This window comes from Mytilus galloprovincialis, chromosome 7 (assembly GCF_965363235.1).
Source record: "Mytilus galloprovincialis chromosome 7, xbMytGall1.hap1.1, whole genome shotgun sequence".
NCBI lineage: Eukaryota > Metazoa > Mollusca > Bivalvia > Mytilida > Mytilidae > Mytilus > Mytilus galloprovincialis.
In genome coordinates this window covers 34,058,669-34,082,711 of record NC_134844.1, presented here as the reverse complement: position 1 = coordinate 34,082,711, position 24,043 = coordinate 34,058,669, and the positions used below count along the sequence as shown (strand labels likewise).

Genomic DNA, 24,043 nt, shown 5'->3' with positions numbered 1-24,043 from the left:
TACTGCATGCCTAAGAATTTTTCATTATGATACAAAACAAAGCAGTTCCTGTTAGTTGGTTCACCAGAACATAAAGCAGCGTTACAGGCTAAACATATATATTTGTTTCGTACTGCCCATCCTTTCCTTCTTTTCAATTTGTAATTTAAACAAAATCGACATTCTTTTTGTTTTACGCTACCGGAAGTAGGATTTACCTCCAATGGGTGTTAAGATGTGACCTTTGGCATATTACTTTTGTCAAAGGGGATTCTGTTGATGGCTAATGCTTCTTCAGGTTTAAGTTCCAATTTAGGTTCTGATAAAACGTCGTACGAATTTATGAACTTCATGAACTCGGCTTCATGCAAAGATGTTATCGAGTCACCAACGTGATTAGGACTTTCTGTCTTTTGAATAGGACAATGGTTTTTATACCTTGAAGGTCAAAGAACAAAATACAGCTAATGCACGACAACGTGTGACTTAATTGATCCAATAACACTACTCTAGTCAAAACAACTGCAATCAATGAAATAATGTGAAATTTTTCAACACCATAATAACAAGTTAAATTGGTGTTTCGTAAGGGGAACTGCAGAACCCTGTGTCTCGCCCGCGATTGTTGCTTTCAGTGTTAACGTGTAATGTTGACTTAAAAATAGGAGTCCATTTATCAGTGAAATACAGAACTTTTTCTTTCAATGCTATTCCTTTGTCTTGGAGATAAGCTTCTGTCTAAGTTTCATAACATTCCATAAAGGCTTGTTAATTTACCATGTCAAAATAATTTAATCTCAGACATTCTGTAAATTCAATTGTAAAATAATAACCTAAATGTTGACGACGCCGACGACGGAATCTATGTGTCGAAGGCTCGACAATAAATGAACGAGGTGAGAAATCGTCAAAATATAAATGAGAGAGGTTGTGGTATGATTGACTGGGGCATTTTTCCACCAAAGACCAAATAACGTAGAAGTTGGCATACTATTCCTACTTTACTGAGTGTTTGGGGCAACATTCAATGTGAGACAAGATTACGTAAGGAGATGTGGTATGATTGCCAATAAGATAAATATCCAACATAGTTCAAACGGAGTAGATTTTAATAACTTAAGTTCAACTTACTGCCTTTAACAATAAGCAAAACTCATCCCATTTAGTCAGCTTAAAAAAATAACGACATGACAAATAAGAATCAATTCCAATAAATTACAACCGCAAAATGTAACACAAAACCAATAAATGAAAATAAATTATGACAAAACCGAAACCAACAACAACTCCTGAATTACAGGCTCATGACGTGGGACAGGAACATATAGAATGTAGTTGGTTTAACATGTGCTTATCCCACCTCCTATTTGTGGAAGTGATATTACAAGCACAACATAAGTCAAAACAGTACAAATCATTTAGAAATACCTGAACTCATTAGTCAAGACCGTTAGTGTCCAAAGACATAATTTATTTACACAAACATCTCGTGTGAAATTTTGTTTGTTGTTAATAGCATTGGTTGTACAATCAAGACAAGCTCTCAAAAGGAGAAAAAGGGGGGTGCACATTTTATAAAATATCTGAAGCTCGAAATCAAATATATAACGACACATTTCAAAACCAAAAAAAAAGATGTTAGGCTAAAACTATAATGAACTCCTGGAGGATGTTATAGATAATAGCCTTTTAAATTTTATATTTAAAAAAAAAACATCTTAGGACAAAACTGCTAGTCATCCAAAAAAGACGTGTATTAATATATGTCTCCGGAAAAAAAACTAGCGAAGTCAATGTTTTTAAACGGGAAATCAAAATAAATCACAGATCATCAATTCAAATAGCAACCGCACACGCACGTGCATGTCATGAAGTAAAACGTTTGGTGGAATTCCGTTAAGCATGTTAAAGCCAACTGTGACACAACGAAGAAGACGACACATTTGACCCCACAACATCTTTGCTATAAGGCCACACATTTTAAAACGCACATGATTAATTCATTTTGTTAAAATTTACATTCAATGAATATAAATCCTCCTTAAATGGAAGTTTCAAACATGTTAGTGTTTATTTGATCTCATAAGCTGTAAATGATTGTTTATTATCTGTTACATTTTAAGATAATAGGAGAAATGATTGAATTAGTCAAACTTTGACATCGTCATTGCAAGGCAATCCCCTATAGAGCACAGTGGTAGTTTCATTCGCATTGATTTTCATATCTGGTATTTCTGTTTGTTTTTGCTGTTTACAGTTTCTGATTGTATGTTCTATCTTTTCTTAAAGATGATCCTTTTCATTAAATAAAAAGTGTCTGACGACAATATTTGTTTCCTAGTTTTCATCTGACGTTGCAATACAAATTAATAGAGAAACTCGAATATAAGAAGAAAACAAAGTTATTATATCGGTACAGGAAGAAGATAGTTCAACACTAGAATCTAAAACAAAAACTTAAGTAAATGATTCGGATAATAAATTCAAAAATACATGGAATAAATTTTATTCTTAGTCATAAAATAATAAACCAAACCAAACCAAACCAAAACCAAAACCAAACCAAACCTCAACCAGGTGCTCCGCAGGGCGCAGCTTTATACGACCGCAGTAGTCGAACCCTGAACAGTTGGGGCAAATTTGGTCACAATATTCAAGCTTGATACTGTCTGAATTTGAATCGTGATCAAATTTTTGACATAATTTGGGTTTTTGTCACAACATAAATGTGGTCAAAGATCTAACAATTCTATTGCACAATACTGTTCAATTGAAGATTTCTTCTTTTAACCTTTGAATACAAGCAGTGTAAGGGAGGTAATCAAGTAATCACTTATATATAACAGTATTATTTTAATTTTAATTGCATTACCTCCCTTACACTGCTTTTAAATTGTCTAAATTGTCCTTTAACCAGAAAAATCCTTGTCTTCACCCTTTTTTGCCCCTAATAGCTTAATGATTTGAGCCATAACCCCCCAACCATCCCTTTGCAGTATGAAAACTTCAGCGAGATTTATACACTTAAACACAAATTATAGACTGAAAACTACAAAAATGCTTATTTGGGCCCCTTTTTTGACCTTCACTTATTGAAACCTCCTCCCACCTTGGAGCAAGAACCCCAAAACTCAATTCCAGCCTTTCCTTTGTAGTAAGAAACCTTGTAGCATAATTTAAGAGAGATCCATTCACTTAAACCCCAGTTATTGCCTGTAATCTAGAAAAATGCTTCTTTTTTGGCTCTTTTTTAGCCCCTTATTTCTAAATGTTCAGGGATATACAACCCCAAATTAAATAAAAGCCTTTCCTTCGTTATATGGAACCTTGTGGTACAATGTCAGGGAGATCCATACAGTTATACATGAGTTATTGTCCCAAAACTACAAAAAGGCTTGTTTTTGGCCCCTTTTTTGCCCTTAATTCCTAAACTGTTTGCCCCATAACCCTTAAAATAAATCTCAACCTTCTACTTTATTGTATGAACATTGTGGTACAATATCAGAGCAATTGAAATACTTACAAATATTGTGTTAAAATTTTATTGATTTCTATTTACTTTTACTACAGTTATTATCCGGAAACCATCAGTCATCGGACGACGCTGACGACGACGACGACGTGATACCAATATACGACCAAAAAAAATATTGTTTGCGGTCGTATAAACAATAAGTCATTGACAAAATCAAACTAATAGTTTTAACTAAAATCATCTAATTTGAAATTCAGTTTAAATGTTTCTAATTCAAATTCAGTACTATTATACTTGTAACAAATTAAGACTTGTTATGAGTACATATCTAAGCAAGCATTTGATTAAAAAAAAGTAATATTTAACAATGAACTAACTAGAATAAACGCATCTGTTCCAGACCGTATGAGTATTTGGACCGTACGCATCTGTTCCAGACCGTATGAGTATTTGGACCCTACGCGTACGGTCTGACTAATACCAGACCGTATGAGTATTTGGACCGTATGCGTACGGTCTGACTAATATAAAGAAGTTGGTCAATTTTAGTAGATACAAATGCATATTACAGATCAACATAACTTAACTCTCAAAATAATATAAAAAGTTCAATTGTAATTGAAATAAAAACTTTATATTCTAACTATTTAAAAAAAAAAACACGCTAATCAACTCTGTTAATATCTTGTATTTATCGATTAGTTATACATTAATTAAATTATGATCACTGAAATTGAAGATATCTGAAGTAAATATAATATGGGAGGACAGTTGTTCTAGAATGTTTACCAACTTTACAAAAAAATCGCAATTGCAAAGGAACATGCATGAACTGCAAACATGTACATTTTTAAATGTAAAAAATATTACGTTACTTGTTGTAGCAAGTGTCATCTTGGGCGATTGTACCAAAATTGGATTTAGATATACAATTTAACAAACGTTTAATTTCAATTGTTCGTTTGTTCAGTTTATCCATCTAATTGTAATGATAACAATTTGTAAAACTTAAAAAAAGATTGTTATAAATTGTTAAAATATAGCCCATATGATCCAATCACATGCATGGTCAGCTCGTACTGGACCATACGCGTAACCTCATACGGTCCGACCGTACGTGTATGGTCGGACCGGACGAGTATACGTATACGGTCCGGACCGTACGTGTACGGTCCAAATACACATATGGTCTGAAACATATCCAATGTAACCCCACACATAAACAGAATTATAATACAATATATACAATAAAGATGAATCATCCCACATTACAACAGTTCACACCACAATAAAGGAAAACCATCAGTATACTAGAATACAAAAAAACATCACATTTGAAAACTCGTAAAAAACACAACGGGAGGTACAAGCATTCAAATAATAAGTTCTGGGATACTAAATTAAATTCGGTATTGAAAGGGAGAGTTTGTGAACCCTTTCCTGTGAACAACAACAGAAGTCAAAGTTTGAAATGCTTGCTATTGAAACTCCCCTTCCCAAAAATCAATTTGGAAATATAATACATTAGTGTTGCCCTTCAAAAACAACACAATCAACAATTATTAATTTGATAGCACACATCTCTCTATTTCATATATGCTGATGGCTTCCTTTGTCCTATGTTACACTAAATTTAACTATGCATATACCAGTAAGCCATAAGAAGACTAATTAACAATTACTAGTATACAAATGTATAAGCAATACTATCATCTCCTGTATTAACCTGTATAGGTATAGTTCTATTATACAAAAGAATTAATATAGTCAAATGTCAGCACACATCATCGTTCACTGTGTTTTATCGCCTAAAATCTGCTCGCCAAACATTTCAACATGATGTAGATGGAAGCAATTCCGCTCGCATACCTCGCTCGCACAAAGAGCCACATCACAAGTTTCACATTTATAATTAGTTTTTACTCTCCATCCAGAAGGTGTTTTTATTCTATGGACTTTGCAATATGTGCATCTTGCACCATTTTTTATATCATTAGGGACAATTTTATGACCTGGTAAATCATCAATTCCCTTTAATACTATCGCCTTCTTCTTAACAACTGCCGGTGCAGAAGAACCTGCACTGTCTGGGGCGACCACGGGATCAGGCTTACCATGAGCAATACTTGACGGAGATTGAAAATACGTTGGTCGTGATTGAAACTCCATGAAATTAGGAGAACTTTCAAGACTAAGTGGATAAGGTGGCGGCGGACGAGTAATATTGGGTAAAATTGGAAAAGGTGGTGGCGGACGAGCCATATTGGGTAAATTCAAAGTAAATCTTTCTCCACTAGAGATCGGATATCCACTCTTCATAGTATTCGCATCGCCTTCAGCAGTTGCCAGAGAATTTTGCTTATCCATATCGGGTTCCATTTTAGACTGTTCTGAATCCAAGGGTCTTCTTTGACGTTTTGTACCTAAAAGATAAATATCACACAGTAGGTTTTCATCTTAAAAATAGTTTTACATTGGTGAGTAGTTGAAAAATCTTCATATTGACTGTAAACGGGTCCATTATCTACATTTATTTAGTTATTATTAGTGTTTCTTGAACATTTGATTTCAGAATTCTAGGGGACAAATGTCATACAACTGTATTTTCTGTTTGAATATATTAAACAACCTTAATATATTTCAATGTAGCGATATAAATTTCAATAGAAATAAATTAGATATACTATTTCCATCTGTCAGGTATCTGAAACACATTTCCTCAAACATGTAAATATCTTTGCCAAGTTTAAATACGTTTTATGACGTCCATAATTGAAAACATGTACGGTTCCGGTATTATTCTATTCAATCAAACTGATCAAGTTTTAAAATGACACAAACATGACCAAATAACAAGACGGAAAAGTAAAAACCCCAAAAAATAACAAAAGATGAAATGCAACAAAAGCTGGTCCATTAGTCGTTAGCATTTTTCATATTCTTTATTAAAGCACAAATTACACCCATAAGAGGGCCAAAGGCATGACAATTACATATGTAATAACAACAATTTAATGGCGACATTAAAATTTACATAAAAAATAGAAATAAGCCAAAACATTAAACACAACAAATAACCTCAAGTTCCCCGTCCTCAGTTCCATAGACTGTTTCGTCAAGGAGCCTATAGATTTCACTTGCTGACTAGTGGTTGGATTTAGTATATATTGCATTTTATTATAAGAAAAATCTGTGTATTGAGTTTTTAAATCATTTAAAAAGACATGTCTTAAATCCTCATTTATTTTACATATTAGAAAGAAATGGGATTCATCATCCAGAACTTTGCACTTACTTCAAAGTCTTTGAGGGTGTGGAATATTTTTGTATCTTCCAGTTTCAATAGCAAGGAAATGTTCACTTATGCTAAATTTGCATATTAGTTTTATTGTATCAAGATTAGGGTATGTCAAATAAAATTCTTGTTTATATTCAGTTTTTATATTCTTAAACAATACAAGTTTGCTATTTTGGTCGAGAGATGATATTTTATTGTCGTATGTTTCTTTATATCTTTGCTGAAATTTATTTTTATAGTATTTTTTACTGAAATTCTAGTCTCCGTTTTTGTTTTTAGTTATATCTTTGGGTTGGCTAATATTATTATCAGACCTAATATGATTTACATATGAGTACCTTGAGTATATACCTTGATCAGGAAGTGATTTAGAAAGGGAGTAACACTCTTTAGGTAAATCAGATGAGTTTTCACTCAAAAGTCGGTCTTCATATAAAAGTGACCGTGTGGCAATGAAAGAAAAAGGGGGAATCTTCCTAATTCAGATCTTGACGCACTTCATTCTAAAAATGTGCGCACGGTCAACGCTTATCTGCATACAAATTAAAGTTTTTTGTTTTTGATTTTAGGCGATAAAACAAACGTTGCCAAAAGGCAAAATAAAAAGTTTAAACACATCAAACGAATGGATTACAACTGCCATATTCCTGACTTGGTACACAAATGCTCTTCTGTAGATTTCTTGGGTTCTTTTAAAATAAAACATTATTGATGTTCTTCGATTCTGATATCGTTGTACAATTCTTTATTCTGATTAAGTCAAAAATATATCATAAACTGGAAACAATATAAAATTGAATAGTCCGAAAATTTCAAAAATAATGTTTAACTGTAATATTCCTGATCGAATGGTGAAGACAGGTTGTTGATGTTAAGAACCAATCTTTAAACTAAGTGTTTGGTTTCAGCTTTCATATGTCTTCCACCATTTATTGTAATAAAGAAATGAATTTCGAAACTTACAGGTGTATGTCGATCCCGGCCTGCCTCTACATCGACAACAACACCCGACTTGTCTCTACATCGACTTTAATGACATACATAGGTAATTGTCATTGGTTAGTTCCCCAAAAATCAAGTACCAACTCTCATAGAAGTAGTTATTTTTTCTGTTGAGATTTTGAATGAAAAGAACAGTTAGCAGACCATGTTACATTACGGGAAAATCAAACTACTTCTTTTAATAATAAATGGCGGAGGACCTGGGTTCAGGACAGTGTTTAAGTACATGTAGTCAGACATACAAGTTTTATAATAAGTTCTGTAATTAAGTTTTATTCTAAATTCATTGACATATTTATGTTTTCAAGAATGGAACTTTCAAAAAGACATGAAAAAAATATTTTGTCCATAAATTGATAGGTATCAGAGAAAAGTGGGGACTATAGTCCAACTTGACGGCCTATGTATCACTTGTTTCCTGTTTTGGTGCACCATTTACCATGTGATATACAAAGAAACAACGCCGTTCTGAAGTATATGGATTACAGAGAGCGATGCCACAGGTATCACATTTATAACGTGTAAAAATCCTAAGGCCAGTCCGGGTACGGGATTTCATTACTCTGCAATGTTTGCATGTTTTCTGTTTTCCCAATCCCAAGGGAACAAGTCTGTGTTCGGGTGGAATGAGGATATCTTGGTAACTTCCGGCGTCAGATAACTTCGTGCTTGATAAGATATGAGGAAAGATGGATGAATCTGCAAAATAAGGGGATTTTAGTATGAGCTACTTAAACATGGTTGAAAATTCAAGAAATCAAAAGAAAACTTAACTACAGAGTTTACTGTATCACACGTTAACGAATAATTTATTAACGTAGTGGATGGCTTCATGTCAACCTAGTTCATATATCTGTACAACATTGACCTCCCAATTATTTTTTTTCTTATTTTTATTCAATCAATGAAAATTGTTATATGAACTATAAATTTACACACTAAAATCTAGATTATGGAAATGTCCAATCTACGCGAAGACCTCTACGTAAAAACCTAACTAAAAAGCTCAGTCGTCGAGATCGAGTCAAATGAACTTATTAACAGGAAGACTAAATATGAGGATCTGGATGGTCCTTCATTTCTATATTTTCTTTTTTTTTTAAACCATTTTTCTCTTCAAATTTTGCCTGCTACATTTTATTCTATGTTCTTTATATTAAGGCACCCCAATATTCTCTATTCAGTATTTTTTTTTGTTGCCCATTTTTCATTATTCTTTATAATTGTTGCCTTTGTATTCTGCACATTTTGACTATTATTAGTTTCTATTCTGTAAACCCAATCCACATTCTCAAATATGCAAGTTAGCAACATAGATGTTAAATTCCATAAAATATGGGCCTTGACTGAAAAGTCTGATTCAATCGTGAGTAAATGGAGGTCAAAGTAGCTAAACTGTCGCCAATAGGTGTCAATTAAACTTGACACAGTGCACAGACGAAAGTACTTTTAGATTTTCATATAATATCAAATCAAATCTGTTTTATTTCCATCACATGACATATAGTCTGTTCAGTTCATAATTTCAGTGATTTCAAGAAAAATTCTGGTTTTATTATTGGCTGGTAGTATTAAGTTGTATACTGAATATTAGAACTAGACGATAAAAATTCAAATCACAAAATTCACCTTCTGTATTTCACTTTTTTTCTCTCGATCATGTGACACGCTTAGTGAAAAAACCTGTTGAAACATATATAAAAAAAGAAGATGTGGTATGATTGCCAATGAGACAACTGTCCACAAGAGGCCAAAATGACACATATTAAAACTTGGTCACCGTATGGCCTTTAACAATGAGCAAAGCCCATACCGCATAGTCAGCTATAAAAGGCCCTGAAATGACAATGTAAAACAATTCAAACGAAAATTAACGGCCTTATTTATATAAAAAGAAAAAATGAACGAAAAACAAATATGTAACACATAAACAAATGACAACCTCTGAATTACAGGCTTCTGACTTAGGACAGACACATACATACATATAGTCTACTAAAGAGCGAAAGAATTACAGGCTCCTGACTTAGGACAGACACATACATACATATAGCCTACTAAAGAGCGAAAGAATTACAGGCTCCTGACTTAGGACAGGCACATACATACATATAGCCTACTAAAGAGCGAAAGAATTATAGGCTCCTGACTTAGGACAGACACATACATACATATAGCCTACTAAAGAGCGAAAGAATTACAGGCTCCTGACTTAGGACAGACACATACATACATATAGCCTACTAAAGAGCGAAAAAATTATATGCTCCTGACTTAGGACAGACACATACATACATATAGCCTACTAAAGAGCGAAAGAATTACAGGCTCCTGACTTAGGACAGACACATACATACATATAGCCTACTAAAGAGCGAAAGAATTACAGGCTCCTGACTTAGGACAGACACATACATACATATAGCCTACTAAAGAGCGAAATGATTACAGGCTCCTGACTTAGGACAGACACATACATACATATAGCCTACTAAAGAGCGAAAGAATTACAGACTCCTGACTTGGGACAGGCACATACATACATATAGCCTACTAAAGAGCGAAAGAATTACAGATTCCTGACTTAGGACAGACACATACATACATATAGCCTACTAAAGAGCGAAAGAATTACAGACTCCTAAGGACAGGCACATACATACATATAGCCTACTAAAGAGCGAAAGAATTACAGACTCCTGACTTAGGACAGACACATACATACATATAGCCTACTTAAGAGCGAAAGAATTACAGGCTCCTGACTTGGGACAGACACATACATACATATTAAAGAGCGAAAGAATTACAGACTCCTGACTTAGGACAGACACATACATACATATAGCCTACTAAAGAGCGAAAGAATTACAGGCTCCTGACTTAGGACAGACACATATATACATATAGCCTACTAAAGAGCGAAAGAACTAGATATCATTGAGATGGGAGCCATCTCTGTGGGCCCCGCTGTGAATAATGTGCATTAAAAAATTGTATCTTTACCATAGGACATGGCTTTGTCAACTGAAATCAAAGTTTTTGACCTTGACCTTTGACCTATGAAGTTGTAAATAAATTATGACACACCCTTTTGTGTTGGTTTATAAACATGTCAAGTATAAACTTTGAAATGATAAAGGTTCTCAAGATATAGAGCGGACACGATCTTTACCATAGGACATGCGGTTGTCAACTGAAACCAAAGTTTTTGACCTTGACCTTTGACCTAGGAAGTTGCACATAAATTATGACACACCCATTGGTGTTGGTTTATATACATGTCAAGTATAAACTTTGAAATGATAACGGTTCTCAAGATATAGAGCGGACACAATCTTTACCATAGGACATGGGGTTGTCAACTGAAACCAAAGTTTTTGACCTTGAACTATGCCCTAGGCAGTCGTTCATCAATTATGACACACCCTCTGGTGTTGGTTCATATACATGTCAAGTATAAACTTTGAAATCATAACGGTTCTCAAGATATAGAGCGGACACGATCTTCACCACAGGACACAGGATTGTCAACTGAAACCAAAGTTTTTTTACCTTGACCTTTGACCTAGAAAGTTGTACATACATCATGACACGCCCACTGGTGGTGGTTAATAAACATGTAAAGTATAAAGTATGAAATCATAATGGTTCTCTAGATATGGAGCGGACACAAAGTGTTACGGACGGACGGACAGACGGACGGACGGACGGACGGACGGACAGACTGATCACTATAGGGGAACGCCTTTGGCGGGACCCTAATTACAGGCTACTGACTTAGGACAGACACATACATACATATAGCCTACTAAAGAGCGAAAGAATTACAGACTCCTGACTTAGGACAGACACATACATACATATAGCCTACTAAAGAGCGAAAGAATTACAAACTCCTGACTTAGGACAGACACATACATACATATAGCCTACTAAAGAGCGAAAGAATTACAGGCTACTGACTTAGGACAGACACATACATACATACATATAGTCTACTAAAGAGCGAAATGATTACAGACTCCTGACTTAGGACAGACACATACATACATATAGCCTACTAAAGAGCGAAATGATTACAGGCTCCTGACTTAGGACAGACACATACATACATATAGCCTACTAAAGAGCGAAATGATTACAGGCTCCTGACTTAGGACAGACACATACATACATATAGCCTACTAAAGAGCGAAATGATTACAGGCTCCTGACTTAGGACAGACACATACATACATATAGCCTACTAAAGAGCGAAATGATTACAGGCTCCTGACTTAGGACAGACACATACATACATATAGCCTACTAAAGAGCGAAATGATAAAGCAAACCCAAAGTAATATGATTAATACAGATTAATATCAACATACGAAACACCATCATGCTACTGATAATAAACCAAATACTCACAAAATTCTCGTCAATCTTTTAAATAGTCAAATCGCAACTGACCTAAGCACATGCTTAGTGTTTGCCATCTCCATAACTAGTTATAGTGATGACTTTAACAGTCTAGTAAAATCATATACAATGACAGATTTTGAAACCATGTCACATCAAGCACTCATCACTGCTTTCAAGTGATTGACAAAATATGAAGTCAATAATACCCGAGACAAGTGCGATGAAAATTCTTCAGTTTATTAACATATTGAAAATTTAAAATGTTGGCAACTAGGTTAAAGGTATTTGACATTAAAGAAAGGTAGTAACACATTAAAACTCATCACTAACAAGCTGTTGGCCAAGTATTAAGTCACCTAATAGGTTATTCAGTAGTACCTCAGTGAATGTGTGTGGAAAAATTGTTTGACGGACGGACGGACGGACAATGTGAATGCAACACAACCACAATTTCATAAGTTCGGGTATGGCATTTTTTCAATGGACCATAAGCCTGGTCAGAATCACTTCAATAGATATTTTGGTTATAAGACAAAGTCTTAATTTCTCTATGATTTATTTTCACATGCATTTTTACATGGTTATATAATATGTTTATAAAAAAAAAGTAAATTTTGTTCACAATTTCACGTAAAAAAAAACTTAAAACGGAAAATATTATTTTGCATTTAAAATGGTCTATCTTTTGATTATCTGCATCTCCACGATGAATCTCAAGCAAGTATAACAACAGCTAAATACCATCAAATCTCATCCAACCGATACTAGACTAAAATGTCCGTTTTTTTATTTACACAAGCATGCAAACCCACAACCAAACGTGTAACTAGCTAAAAAGATGAATAACTAGAATTTGACTAGATTTGTCCACAGTAAATAAAAGCAACAGTAGTAAACCGCTGTTAAAAACTTTGCGAATGAAATATCATTCATTGCCTTCGTCGTCTAACTTTCCTCCTTGAGTTTTAATAAGTGTGTCATGATAGGCTTTGAAGCACATCCTTTCAGACGTTTCAAGTTTACATAACGGAACCTCACAGGTTCCGCACTTGTGGCGGGTAAAAATAGGCAACCCTGACCTAGTCTTGTTGTTATAGAAACGACAATACATGCATTTCTTTTGTTTATGTCCTTCGTTTGACACGCACGGGTGTCCAGGAACTTCAAATGATTTATTTGTGAGGACCATTCCTCGATACATATCTTTGTAGTAGTCGGTATAGTATGATACTTGCATCTGACCGAGGTCTTCAGTCCGAGGAGATATCTTAATGTGAGTTCCTGAAAGGGAAAAAGAGAGACAAAGAATTAAAGACAGAAACTAGCCAAAACTATTTGAATAAATCACACATCAACAGCATGCACCTCACATAAAAGGAGAAAAGTATTAGTAACTGTGAGAACAAAACAGAGTACACAACGTGTATATTTGATTAGAACACACGAACACTTTACAGCAGAATAATCATTATGTTGAACACTTTACAGCAGAATAATCATTATGTCCAAGAAAAAATAGGACACTCGTGGATTGTTTTTTTTAAAGCTTCATTCGAATATTGTTATAAACTTCGAGTCGAATGGACCGCCATCATATTTAAATCACCAAACTGTATTGTCATACCAAAAAATAAGAAACAATTCACACTGACATACAATTATTTTTAATTCTTTAAAGGGTGTTAACTGTGATCAATGGATTCATCACAATTAATTTTCAGAAAGGCAATGTCAATGTTTTAAAGTTTAAAGTCCCGCAACGTTCAAGAACCGGTATAACCCAGCAATTCCTCATGGTATTGCTTAAAACAATCCCTTTCTGAAGTATCGTCCCTACACAAAGACACATCACAACTCTCGCAACGAAATCTAGATGCGACCTGCCATCCTGACTTAGTCTTTCTGCGATATTTTTGACATTGCTTGCATTTACGCTGTTTGTGTCCCTCATTCGGAACAATTCTATGACCCGGAATGCCAGAATCCATTGACCTATTGACGTTCCAATATGCAAAGCTAGAGAGGTCGAATCCTGAAAGGGAAATAAAATCGAGTTACTCATCATCATATTAAGGCATGCCAGAACTGTTTGGATAATTTGTGCTCAACTTTAGAATTCATTCTGATACCAAATGTTCAGATTTCAATTCATTATAAGCAGGTCTGATAAAAATATGAGTCATCATATGACCGGTTTCTAGTCCCAACTTTGCATTACAAACAATCTGATTAAAGGATTGATTGGTATTTGGTGTTAAATGCCACTTTCAGCACTTTTGGCCATTTCTTGGCGGTCAGTGTTTATTTATGGGAGAAGCAAGAGTGTCTAGGGAGAACCACCGATCTTCGACAGTAAAACTGACAGTCCAAGTCAATTAAGACCTGTCAGGTGCAAGGTAACACACTAGATGAACTACATGGGCCACTCGACAACTGGTGTCCCCCTTAAGATACGGAATTCCGTGCGGAAAAATGAAGACGAACAAAGAACAATATTCAACATATTATCAACAAAGTCAAAGAATCACTGATCAAAATGTAACTAACTTCTTAACTTATTTTTTAAGGAAAGATCATCTATACGTATCCTTTTGCAAAATAATTGATAAATGTAATCACCTGTGAAAAATAAAGTATATCATATACTGGAATCAGCATACATTAAACTTGGGTTTTGTAGCTACCATATATGCTATTTATAAAACGATTCAAAAGATTCAAAATCAAACTGTCACCGTAAATGTCATACGCAAACCACAAAATCCAAAGTTTGTAATCGACTAGTCCCATCAGTCATCTTAGCAAGAAATTTAACTTTGGGGCTAATAAAACTTTTCAACTATATTCGGCTTGCCCTGGTAGAAAAAAAGACACACATGACGATTATTATTTTACTACCAACACAATTACCAAAGCTATAATATTTCATACATTGTGTTTTGAAATAATCAGAAATTAAATATCCAACTTTAACACACTAAGAATGTCTTTCTAGTGGTGTCACATAAACAGTAAAAAGATTTTGTACAGATTTGTATATTGTTGAAACAGTGCTCTGTAAACACCACTGCCAAGTAAAGTCGAAACATTCGTCGAGTAAGCTTTGAAACACAACGGTAAAATGTGTCACGATTTTCATTCGAGTTAGCTTTTGCAACGCATCTGAAAAACTTGTTATATATTTGAACATAAAAATCCAGTTCTAAACACAGACAATCAAGACTAAATAAATAAAACCTAAATGCTAAGACAGAATTTCTGCAGAGTGCTATGCACATCCAGGGGGGGAACTTGATTTGAGAAAGGTTTCTTTCTGAACTATTCTTCGTGATGTTGTTTCAAGTGCCCCGTAATATCGTTAAAATCAGGGGAAGTGTTACTGTCTGAACAGTTCCTCGTGATATTGTTTAAAACAGTCTCTTTCACGACACAAAGCTACGTTACATATATCACATCGAAACCTCGAATTGACCCGACATCCCGATTTTGTACGTATCTGATTTTTCTTGCACTGCTTGCACTTTAGTTGCCTGCGACCTTCGTTCGGAATCATCCTATGACAAAGTACCGTATCTGAAAGGTAAAGATAAAAGGATAAAAGACGGAGTCCTAAAATTCAATTCTATTTCTACATTAGTCAAAGGCAGCAGTGCAAAAGCCAAGTAACCAAATACTATCTCAAAAGACTCAAGACATGATACATACCATCACTAAAATACTACATTTTAACCTCAAACTTTAATTTAGATGGAGCTTCGCCATTTCATTTAAAACCTCCATTACATATAAGATTACATATTTCCATACTTTTATTGACATACTATTATGAAATCGTATTTAACGTCCAGTAGCAAATAGTACGTGTATATTCGGATGAGAAAATGTTAATATGATATGAATATGGACCCTGTTTCGTACTATCGCCTCGCCAAGTCAATATATTAGGTTGTTGATCTCGTCCACAGAAAAACATTACACCCTACCTAGACACATTTTACTGACTTCCAGCTTAAGTGTCTTACGCTCACTCCTGAATGCCAAGTGCATAGATGAGGTGCAGAAAATAACTATTTTCAATTGATTACTATTTTCAATTCTTTCATTTGACACGACCAGAAGTCAAACCAACGACCTTCGGCACTCGATCTCGCTTTTAAGAGACTATTATCAAGACTAATTGGCACAATACCCAAACTGTATGAAAAACGCCCCAAAGGTTTTACCAAATGTAAATTTTAAACTCCAAGTGCAATCAACAGAATCTATATCGCTTTATAATAAAACAAATAATTTTGTGTGTCCATAGTACACAGGTGCCATATCCGCACTATCATTTTCTATGTTCAGTAGACCGTGAAAATGGGGTAAAATCTCTAATTCAGCATTATAATTAGAAAGATCATATCATAGGGAACATGTGTACTAAGTTTTAAGTTGATTCAACTTTAACCTGAAGAAGACAGACGGACGGACAAACAAACTTATTGGGCATTAAAAAAAACGCATTCGTTCTCAATAATTAAACTTTTTTCAATTTTTTTTAGCCAATGCTACTATTGTGACATCTAAATTCTAAATTTGTAAGACCAAATATTAAAGGTTTATTGAATACATTAATTCTAGAACGGACCTTAAATATTAAATCGTACTTTTGAAGGAAAATGAAAATGAAGCACTCGTAGAGTAATTCTTTTGTGTATTTAATTATACAAAAAATAAAATCAAACTATTGTACAAATCATAACAAATCATCCCACGTGTCAATCAAGATATATATTTTAGCTGGTTATCTAAAACCGGTATGTCTACAGATATGGCAATCCGTCGTTGTATAAAATGAATTAACAAGGCACAAATAATTAATTTCATCATGCTCCTATCCTATTTCCACAAGAGACAACTTTAATATTTGTCTGGAAACACAAACTGTTCATGGAACAATTTGAAACACTGTCGCTGTGTACGTGTGGTTTCTTGACATAAAGGCACGTTACACACTGAACACCTTACACGTGTCCAGATCGTGTTTCCGGTGGAGGTTCTTCTCCCTATCGCTGAACAGTAGCGGCATGGTTTTTGTTTATACCCATCCGTAGTGACTAAATGGTGGCCTTGAGGAGATAATGGTGACCTTGGCTTATGACCCGGAAGAGGATAACGTTCCCTGTTGACGCATGGTGATTTCACTGAAAGGAAAATGATGGAAAAATAAACAAAATTGTTCATAGGGTTAATGAAGACACACTGATTTTAAGTTACAAAACAATTCCCACTGTGCAAAAGCATAATATACTTATACATATTTGCCATCACCTATGTATAGCACTTTTATAATTTCTGTAACTCAAGATACAAAACCATCACCCGTTTAGATCACAATTAAGGTCAAAATTGGCCAATTCATCTACTTCCAAACTTTCTACAGATAATTGATCCCCAAAACAAAGCAAATCTAAGATAGTATTCATAGTTCAATCCATAAAAATATTCACACAGAGTAAACTTATGTTCAATCATGTCAATAAAAAATTTCACTGTCGTATATATGCTTTTTAATTACAAAAATGCTACATTTATATCGAAATCAGTACAACTAAACCGTTACCCTCTTAAGACGTAAGCCGTTATTACATTTTTGTCACTTTTTATTAAAAATATGTTTTTCGTGAAATAGCTGGAAGCATTGTCTATAAGGCCGTGTTTTCCCGCGACATAAGGGAACGTTACACACTGAACACTTCATTTGAGTCAGAACGACCCAGCCAGATACAGTTCTAGTCCCCTCCATTTTACAATATTGACACATTTTCTGCTTGAAATTATCATTCAAAACCAGAGTATGCTTTTCAGCGTCAGTTCCGCGTGTCCCACTTGGCGACAAAAAGGATCCTCCTTTCATGGCACTTTTGGGGACTGTCGTTTGGCCTGAAAGGTAAAGAATCGTGTTTGCAAATATTATTCTACGTGTATATACTATGTATGTATGTATATATATAGCTACAAAGAAAAAAAAAGAAAAACATTCATCAATATCGATTAGCAAATAATATACTTTAAATATCAACGCATGTTCGGAAACTTTAAAGGAAATAACAATATGAAACACCAACTTTAACATACCAAAGTTCCAAGAACCAAAAAATACATCAGTGACGCCTGTTTAATTTATTATGACTGAATCCCATGATGATAGTCTTGTCATATGCAAACCAAAAATTTACTGCGAGTATTCAAACTATGAAAATGGAGTCAATGTAAGTTGATCCCAGTTAATCTTAAAATAACACTTATCAATCGTAGTAACTGGGTAACATACTTAAGAAACTGAAACATTTCTGGTGACCGATTAAACATGGAAAACAGCTATTCTCATAATGAAAATGCATGAAATATTTGCCACTGGACGTTTAACAATTACTGCTAATTAAGCTATTATCTAAGTTGTTCTCATACTGAACATGCATAAAATATTTGCAACTGGACGTTTAATAATTACTGATAATTAAGATATTATCTTATATTTAGTTTTTCACGAATATATACACAATATTTTTTAGTATCGTATGGATAGGAGCAAGGGCACATTCACTTTGAAAAAATGGGTTTTAATAATAAGAAATATTTACTTAAAAAATTAAACAAACAAAAAAGAAAAAGAAAAAACGGGTCTATGCCCCCAAGCGCCTGTGATCTTACTCAAAAGTTTTCCTCAGTATCCTCGATTAAGAAATGATAATTATGAATATTTTTTAGTTTGTTTTTGAATTGATCTATTATCAAATAATAGTAGTCGAAATACTAGTATTCACATGTCAAAACAAGTTTAGTAACGACAAATGATTTCTTTAGGTTTCAAAACTGCTTCAAGCGTCTACACTTTACATCTATGAACCACTAAGATTCAGACTGATTCAATGTGCGATTTCAATGTCTGTTAAACTCAATGGCTACATATGTTCATTTTTTAGGAAAGTTTCACAATCAAATAGTTCGCATGCTCATTACTAAAGATGATTCATATGATAGGAAAAAGTCAGTTGTACAGCTTCTTATAACATCAATGTATATACGCAAAGTTACTTGTCTTTAGATATATCGTCCTTGAATACAATTTTATCATGAAAAAGTTTAAAGCATTCCCTATATGGACGTGTAATTCCGCGACACAATGACACGTTGCAAATGGAGCATTTAGTACCAGTCAAAACTGTATACCCAGAATGCGTTTTTTGGCCCATCAACCTGCAGTAATAGCAGATTTTTTGTTTATACTGGTCGTTAGGGACTAAGTCATGGCCTCCAACACCTCTGATATAAATATGTTGTGTCGACACAGAAGAATTTGTTTGTTGAATGTTTGCTCTTCCTGAAATGAAAATAAATAACCAACATTGAATGAGAACTATTTCTCCTTTTATCGGAATATTTCACAAATACAAACAAGAAAAAGATACCGATAAAGTGGTAATTTATCATTTAAGAGACTTCAAACTGCAAAACGGTATTCCAAGAGAAGCGTAGTTCTATGAAATAATTCTACACATGACTGTGTCTTTCCACACAGAAATTGAGAATCCCTGTTTTCATTGTTAAGTATTTTAGTAGTTTGTCTTTAATAACAGTAGTGTCTCCCATCCTTTTTTCTAAAACCCTCGCATACCACAAACAAAGCCACAGTACAAAACTTAGATATAACAACATCTATAATATTGTCTAAATTGATTTTCATTACAAGACTGACGAAGAAGAGGATAAAAGTCTCTTTAGCTACATACAAAGATAATGTGACAACCCAACAAACGCCTCTCATTATACGATATACGCCTTTATTACGAAATAAACAGAAAGTTAACTGAAAGAACAACCAAAATATCGGTCATTGAAATGTACATGAAATAATTATAAAGAAATTATCTTTGAAATGTACACAGAGTTTTAACAAATTTCTCCTAGTGGACATCCTCGTTTCCATTCTCAATTATATTGTACCTCTCACTCAGTCTCCAGATTGTACATTCGAATAAAATATCAAAATATGATTGCTCGTTGTCAAATTTTGTCAACTTTTTAACATTTTAAAGTACTGAATATATTTTTTTTGTTTTTATATACATTGCCAACATATATATATACAAGGACAGACAATTTCCTATCATTTTGAAATATTCTCATCGGATGTTGTATATTGTTTGAGAATATACTCTTCGTGAAACAACCTAAAACAACTCCTTTCTGTCTTGCCATCATGACATAATGGGACATTACAAGTTTCACATTTAGATCGAGTAAGTATTTTCCATCCAGAGGGTGATTTCATTTCGTTAGCCCGACAGTATCTACATAGTTTTTGCTTCTTGCCATCCGTAGGAACAATGTTATGCCCAGGAATGCCACTGTTCCAGAACCTATAATTTGGCTGACCTTTGTTCGTCATCGTACGAGCAACACCTGCAAACAGAAAGGGGCAAAACAAATTGGTTAACCTTTTTACAAATTCCATTTTCAGTTTTCAATTTAAGACAAATATAAGCAACGTTCACTGTTGTGAATAAATTTTAACTGCATCCAGTTAGCAGCAAAACAAAATAGTCGACCTTTTTCAAACTCAATTTTCATTTTAATTTAAGACAAATATGAGCAACGTTGACTGTTGTGAATAAAATTCAACTGCAACCAGAAAGCGGCAAAACAAATTGGTTAACCTTTTTTTTCAAATTCCATTTTCATTTTAATTTAAGACATATATTAGCAGCGTTCACTGTTGTGAATAAAATTCCATTCACAGCCTCCATACATGAAGAAAATCAAAACATGTTATCCCTACTCGTGTATCATACGCATGCGTCGCTTAAAAACATGTTTAGGAAACCTTTCCTCCATGCAGACAACTACGAAAGAGCACAAATACGGTTCAAACCTGAACTTTGAAATATAAAACTACGTAAAATAATCTACGGATTTATTAAAACAAATGCTACTATTTACAAATAAAAGTACGCTAAAAATTGAACTAACACTCAATTCTCAACACATACAATGGTTTTCAATGACGGATTGCAAAGCTAAGCTGTTCACTATACTCTCTCTAAAAGAATCTACATCGGCTGAAGCATGAAGCTTTAGTATATTTTTCTAATACACTCAAGACAGTTAAACAAAATCAAAAACGAGGTCTACAAATCAGATGGGTAGTCAAAGTCGTGGTAGATTTTGACTGTTTTCGCAGTCCTTGTGTCCTGCCATAAAGAAGTCGAAAGCAGGAATAACAAACTCCAGATGGTATTTACTGAAACAATTCCTTCCGGTTCTAATACCAGGACAAAGCGGAACAAGACAGGCTTGACACTGATAAGCAGTCTCAGCTATTCCTCCTGCCGCTGTTCTAAGTTTACGTTTTTGACAGTATCTGCACCTTTTACGGCGATTTGTTTCCATTGGCACAAGTTTGTGTCCATCCATGGCCTCGTGTTCTTGTAAAATCTGGTTCATTTCTGACATGCCGATTGATTGGCTGATATCTGAAACACTGTCTGACTTGTTATCCCAGGCAAATGTTCCTGCAAGGAGAGAAGTGACTGGTTAAACCATTATATGCTCTAGACAAGAGAGGGGCGTGTTATCACGAAAAAGCACACTAATATCAAAAATGTCTTGTACATATCACCACACTCACTTTCAAAATGCAATACGCACATACACAACAAAAACATGTAGACGTGTGAAATAAAGATTTCATTTAAGCAACCATTCGTGATACAAATTAAAACAATCTCTATTTTTAGTACACAGAGGAACATCACAGAGGTGGCACTTGTTTCTTGTTCTAGCCATATGACCAAGTCTTGTTTTTATTTTCCGTTCTGAACAGTATTTACAGGGTCTGAGTTTGCCATCAAAAGTATTCACAACAACATGACCTTGGGTCTCTAACTGTCGTAATTTTGCACGATGCCATTCGAACTGATGAGAATGAGAAAAAGACGGATAAACATGTGCCGCCATTTGTTGAAGCTTTGGCATATCTGAAAGGAGAAAGAAACAATCTGTAATTTTATTATTCCGGACCTCTACAAGAACAGTACCATGCATACATCCAAGCAAATTAGCAACTATTAGAGCGAGACAAAACATTCCGAAGTCTTTACATCAGACGGATAGAACAGTCAAGTATCGAGCCAGTGATGGTATGCAATGAAACAATCTCGGTGTTTTGTGCACAATGGTACATCGCAAGTCGAACACTTGTATCGACTGCGTATTTTGTGACCTCCTTTTGAAATATTTTTGCTAACTGAACAAACAGCACATGATCTTAATTTCTTATCAACATTATCAACTGCACAATGCCCCAACATTTGTAAGTTTCTCATGTACATATGTCGTTTTGCTCTAATGTCACCAGAGACTTGACGAGAGGAACCATCGGAATGAATTGGAAAGGGTCGGCGGAAATTTTGATGGCCTGTGTCTTGCAATGACTTGTTAGTTTCTGATATAAATTCACCAGGGAGAAAATCTGAAAGGAAAAAGAAAACAATTCTTACTGCATGCAAGGAACAAGCATAGCTTATATCTAGAATGAAGATTGGGATTAATACCCGGAAAAGAATCCACGAGAAAAGAGAAGTGACAATTCGAGAAAGCTATGCAAACACATTTAAAAAGCACTCACGAAATTCACAATTTGATATCAATGAAAAGCAATTACCATTGATGAAGGAAATATCAAAACACAAGAACAAAGTGGAAAACTTCAATGTAAATTAACACGAGTCTGTTGTTCTTCACGTTTAGCTTTGTTTCCCCTTCAGTACAGCTATAAGATACAGTAACATTTATAATTTTTATTTTACATAAATACAAAGCGCTTCACAAATAAACAAATAGGCAAACAAAACGAAAAATGATTGCAGTAAATAATTATGACATGACAGCAACTAACTCAATAATGAGCTGATTTCGATTTGTTACCTTATTCAACCATTGAAATACACAAATGTACAATAGTTCTGATGTTAGACGTGTCAGACGTCTTTCCTCTACATACAAACTATGAAAAAACAAGAAAAATCCAGCAATCGATTACAAGATAGAGAGATGAATAACAAGAAAAAATGTTAATCTCTGATAATGAGAACTGTCTCAAACAAATTATCAACACTTCACAAAATAGGCATCTATAGATGGAACATATATAAATAACGAAAATTGTTTTCGTATTCATTGTCAAACAATATCCACGTACAACCTTTTCCAAATCAATAAAGAATTTCGACATGATTAAAACATTTACTGTTAATTAACTAAACAGTGCTTCAGTTAGACTGAATCGTTTATACCAGTAGACGTTTGTTCAAGAAGGGTTCTATGATATTCAACAAAACAATCTCTATATCCAATGCAAAGAGGTGCTGCGCATGTCCCACATTGCTGACGCACGCGTACTCGTTCTCCTTTCGGTGATCTGATATCATGTTTAAGGCATTGTACACATATTTTCTTCCTTTTACTGAAAGTGTCAACAATGGGATGACCTATAGAAGCTAATTTCTGTTGTTGGTATTTTTTCCAAACTCTTTGCTGATAGTCGGTTGTGACGTCAAAAACTACAGGTGCATCTCCTGAAAGATAAAACAATTTCGTCGTCATTTCCACCATTTTGGTATCAATCTAAATATAATGTGCAGTCAAAATCCTTAAACAAAGAATCCAAAAGGTGAAACAAACAGAAGGGAACCTTTATCCTTCTTCATTTGAAGAACTCTACTTCTATAGTAAGTTTCAAAATAAAATAGTATCCTACGTCATATTTTAGTTCTCATTTTTCAGAATACGTTTTAACAACAACTGCATTATGTTTCATACACAGATATGCATAA

The 24,043-nt window shown here is 34.3% G+C and overlaps 1 protein-coding gene across 24 annotated transcripts in view; it reads right to left on the bottom strand.

The window, feature by feature from the left end:
• The window catches only part of LOC143082836 (uncharacterized), an 83,550-nt gene that overhangs the window by 30,519 nt on the left and 28,988 nt on the right, over positions 1–24,043 (bottom strand). The window contains exons 5-6 of one of the 24 annotated variants that reach the window (XM_076258799.1): positions 13,400–13,445; positions 8,288–8,453 (exon numbers count right to left, since the gene is read on the bottom strand). The exons of 10 other annotated variants lie outside the window; for them this stretch is intronic. In XM_076258799.1, the coding sequence (XP_076114914.1) occupies positions 8,408–8,453; positions 13,400–13,445 (92 nt within the window). In that variant the 3' untranslated portion in view covers positions 8,288–8,407. Of the gene's footprint in view, positions 1–2,471; positions 5,878–7,999; positions 8,454–13,076; positions 13,446–13,811; positions 14,197–15,041; positions 15,738–16,843; positions 17,351–17,785; positions 18,090–19,225; positions 19,531–19,871; positions 20,613–21,106; positions 21,722–21,881; positions 22,187–22,282; positions 22,681–23,405; positions 23,786–24,043 lie in introns of those variants that run through there. 13 more of the 24 variants (XM_076258748.1, XM_076258775.1, XM_076258757.1 and 10 more) reach the window with 13 other exon arrangements.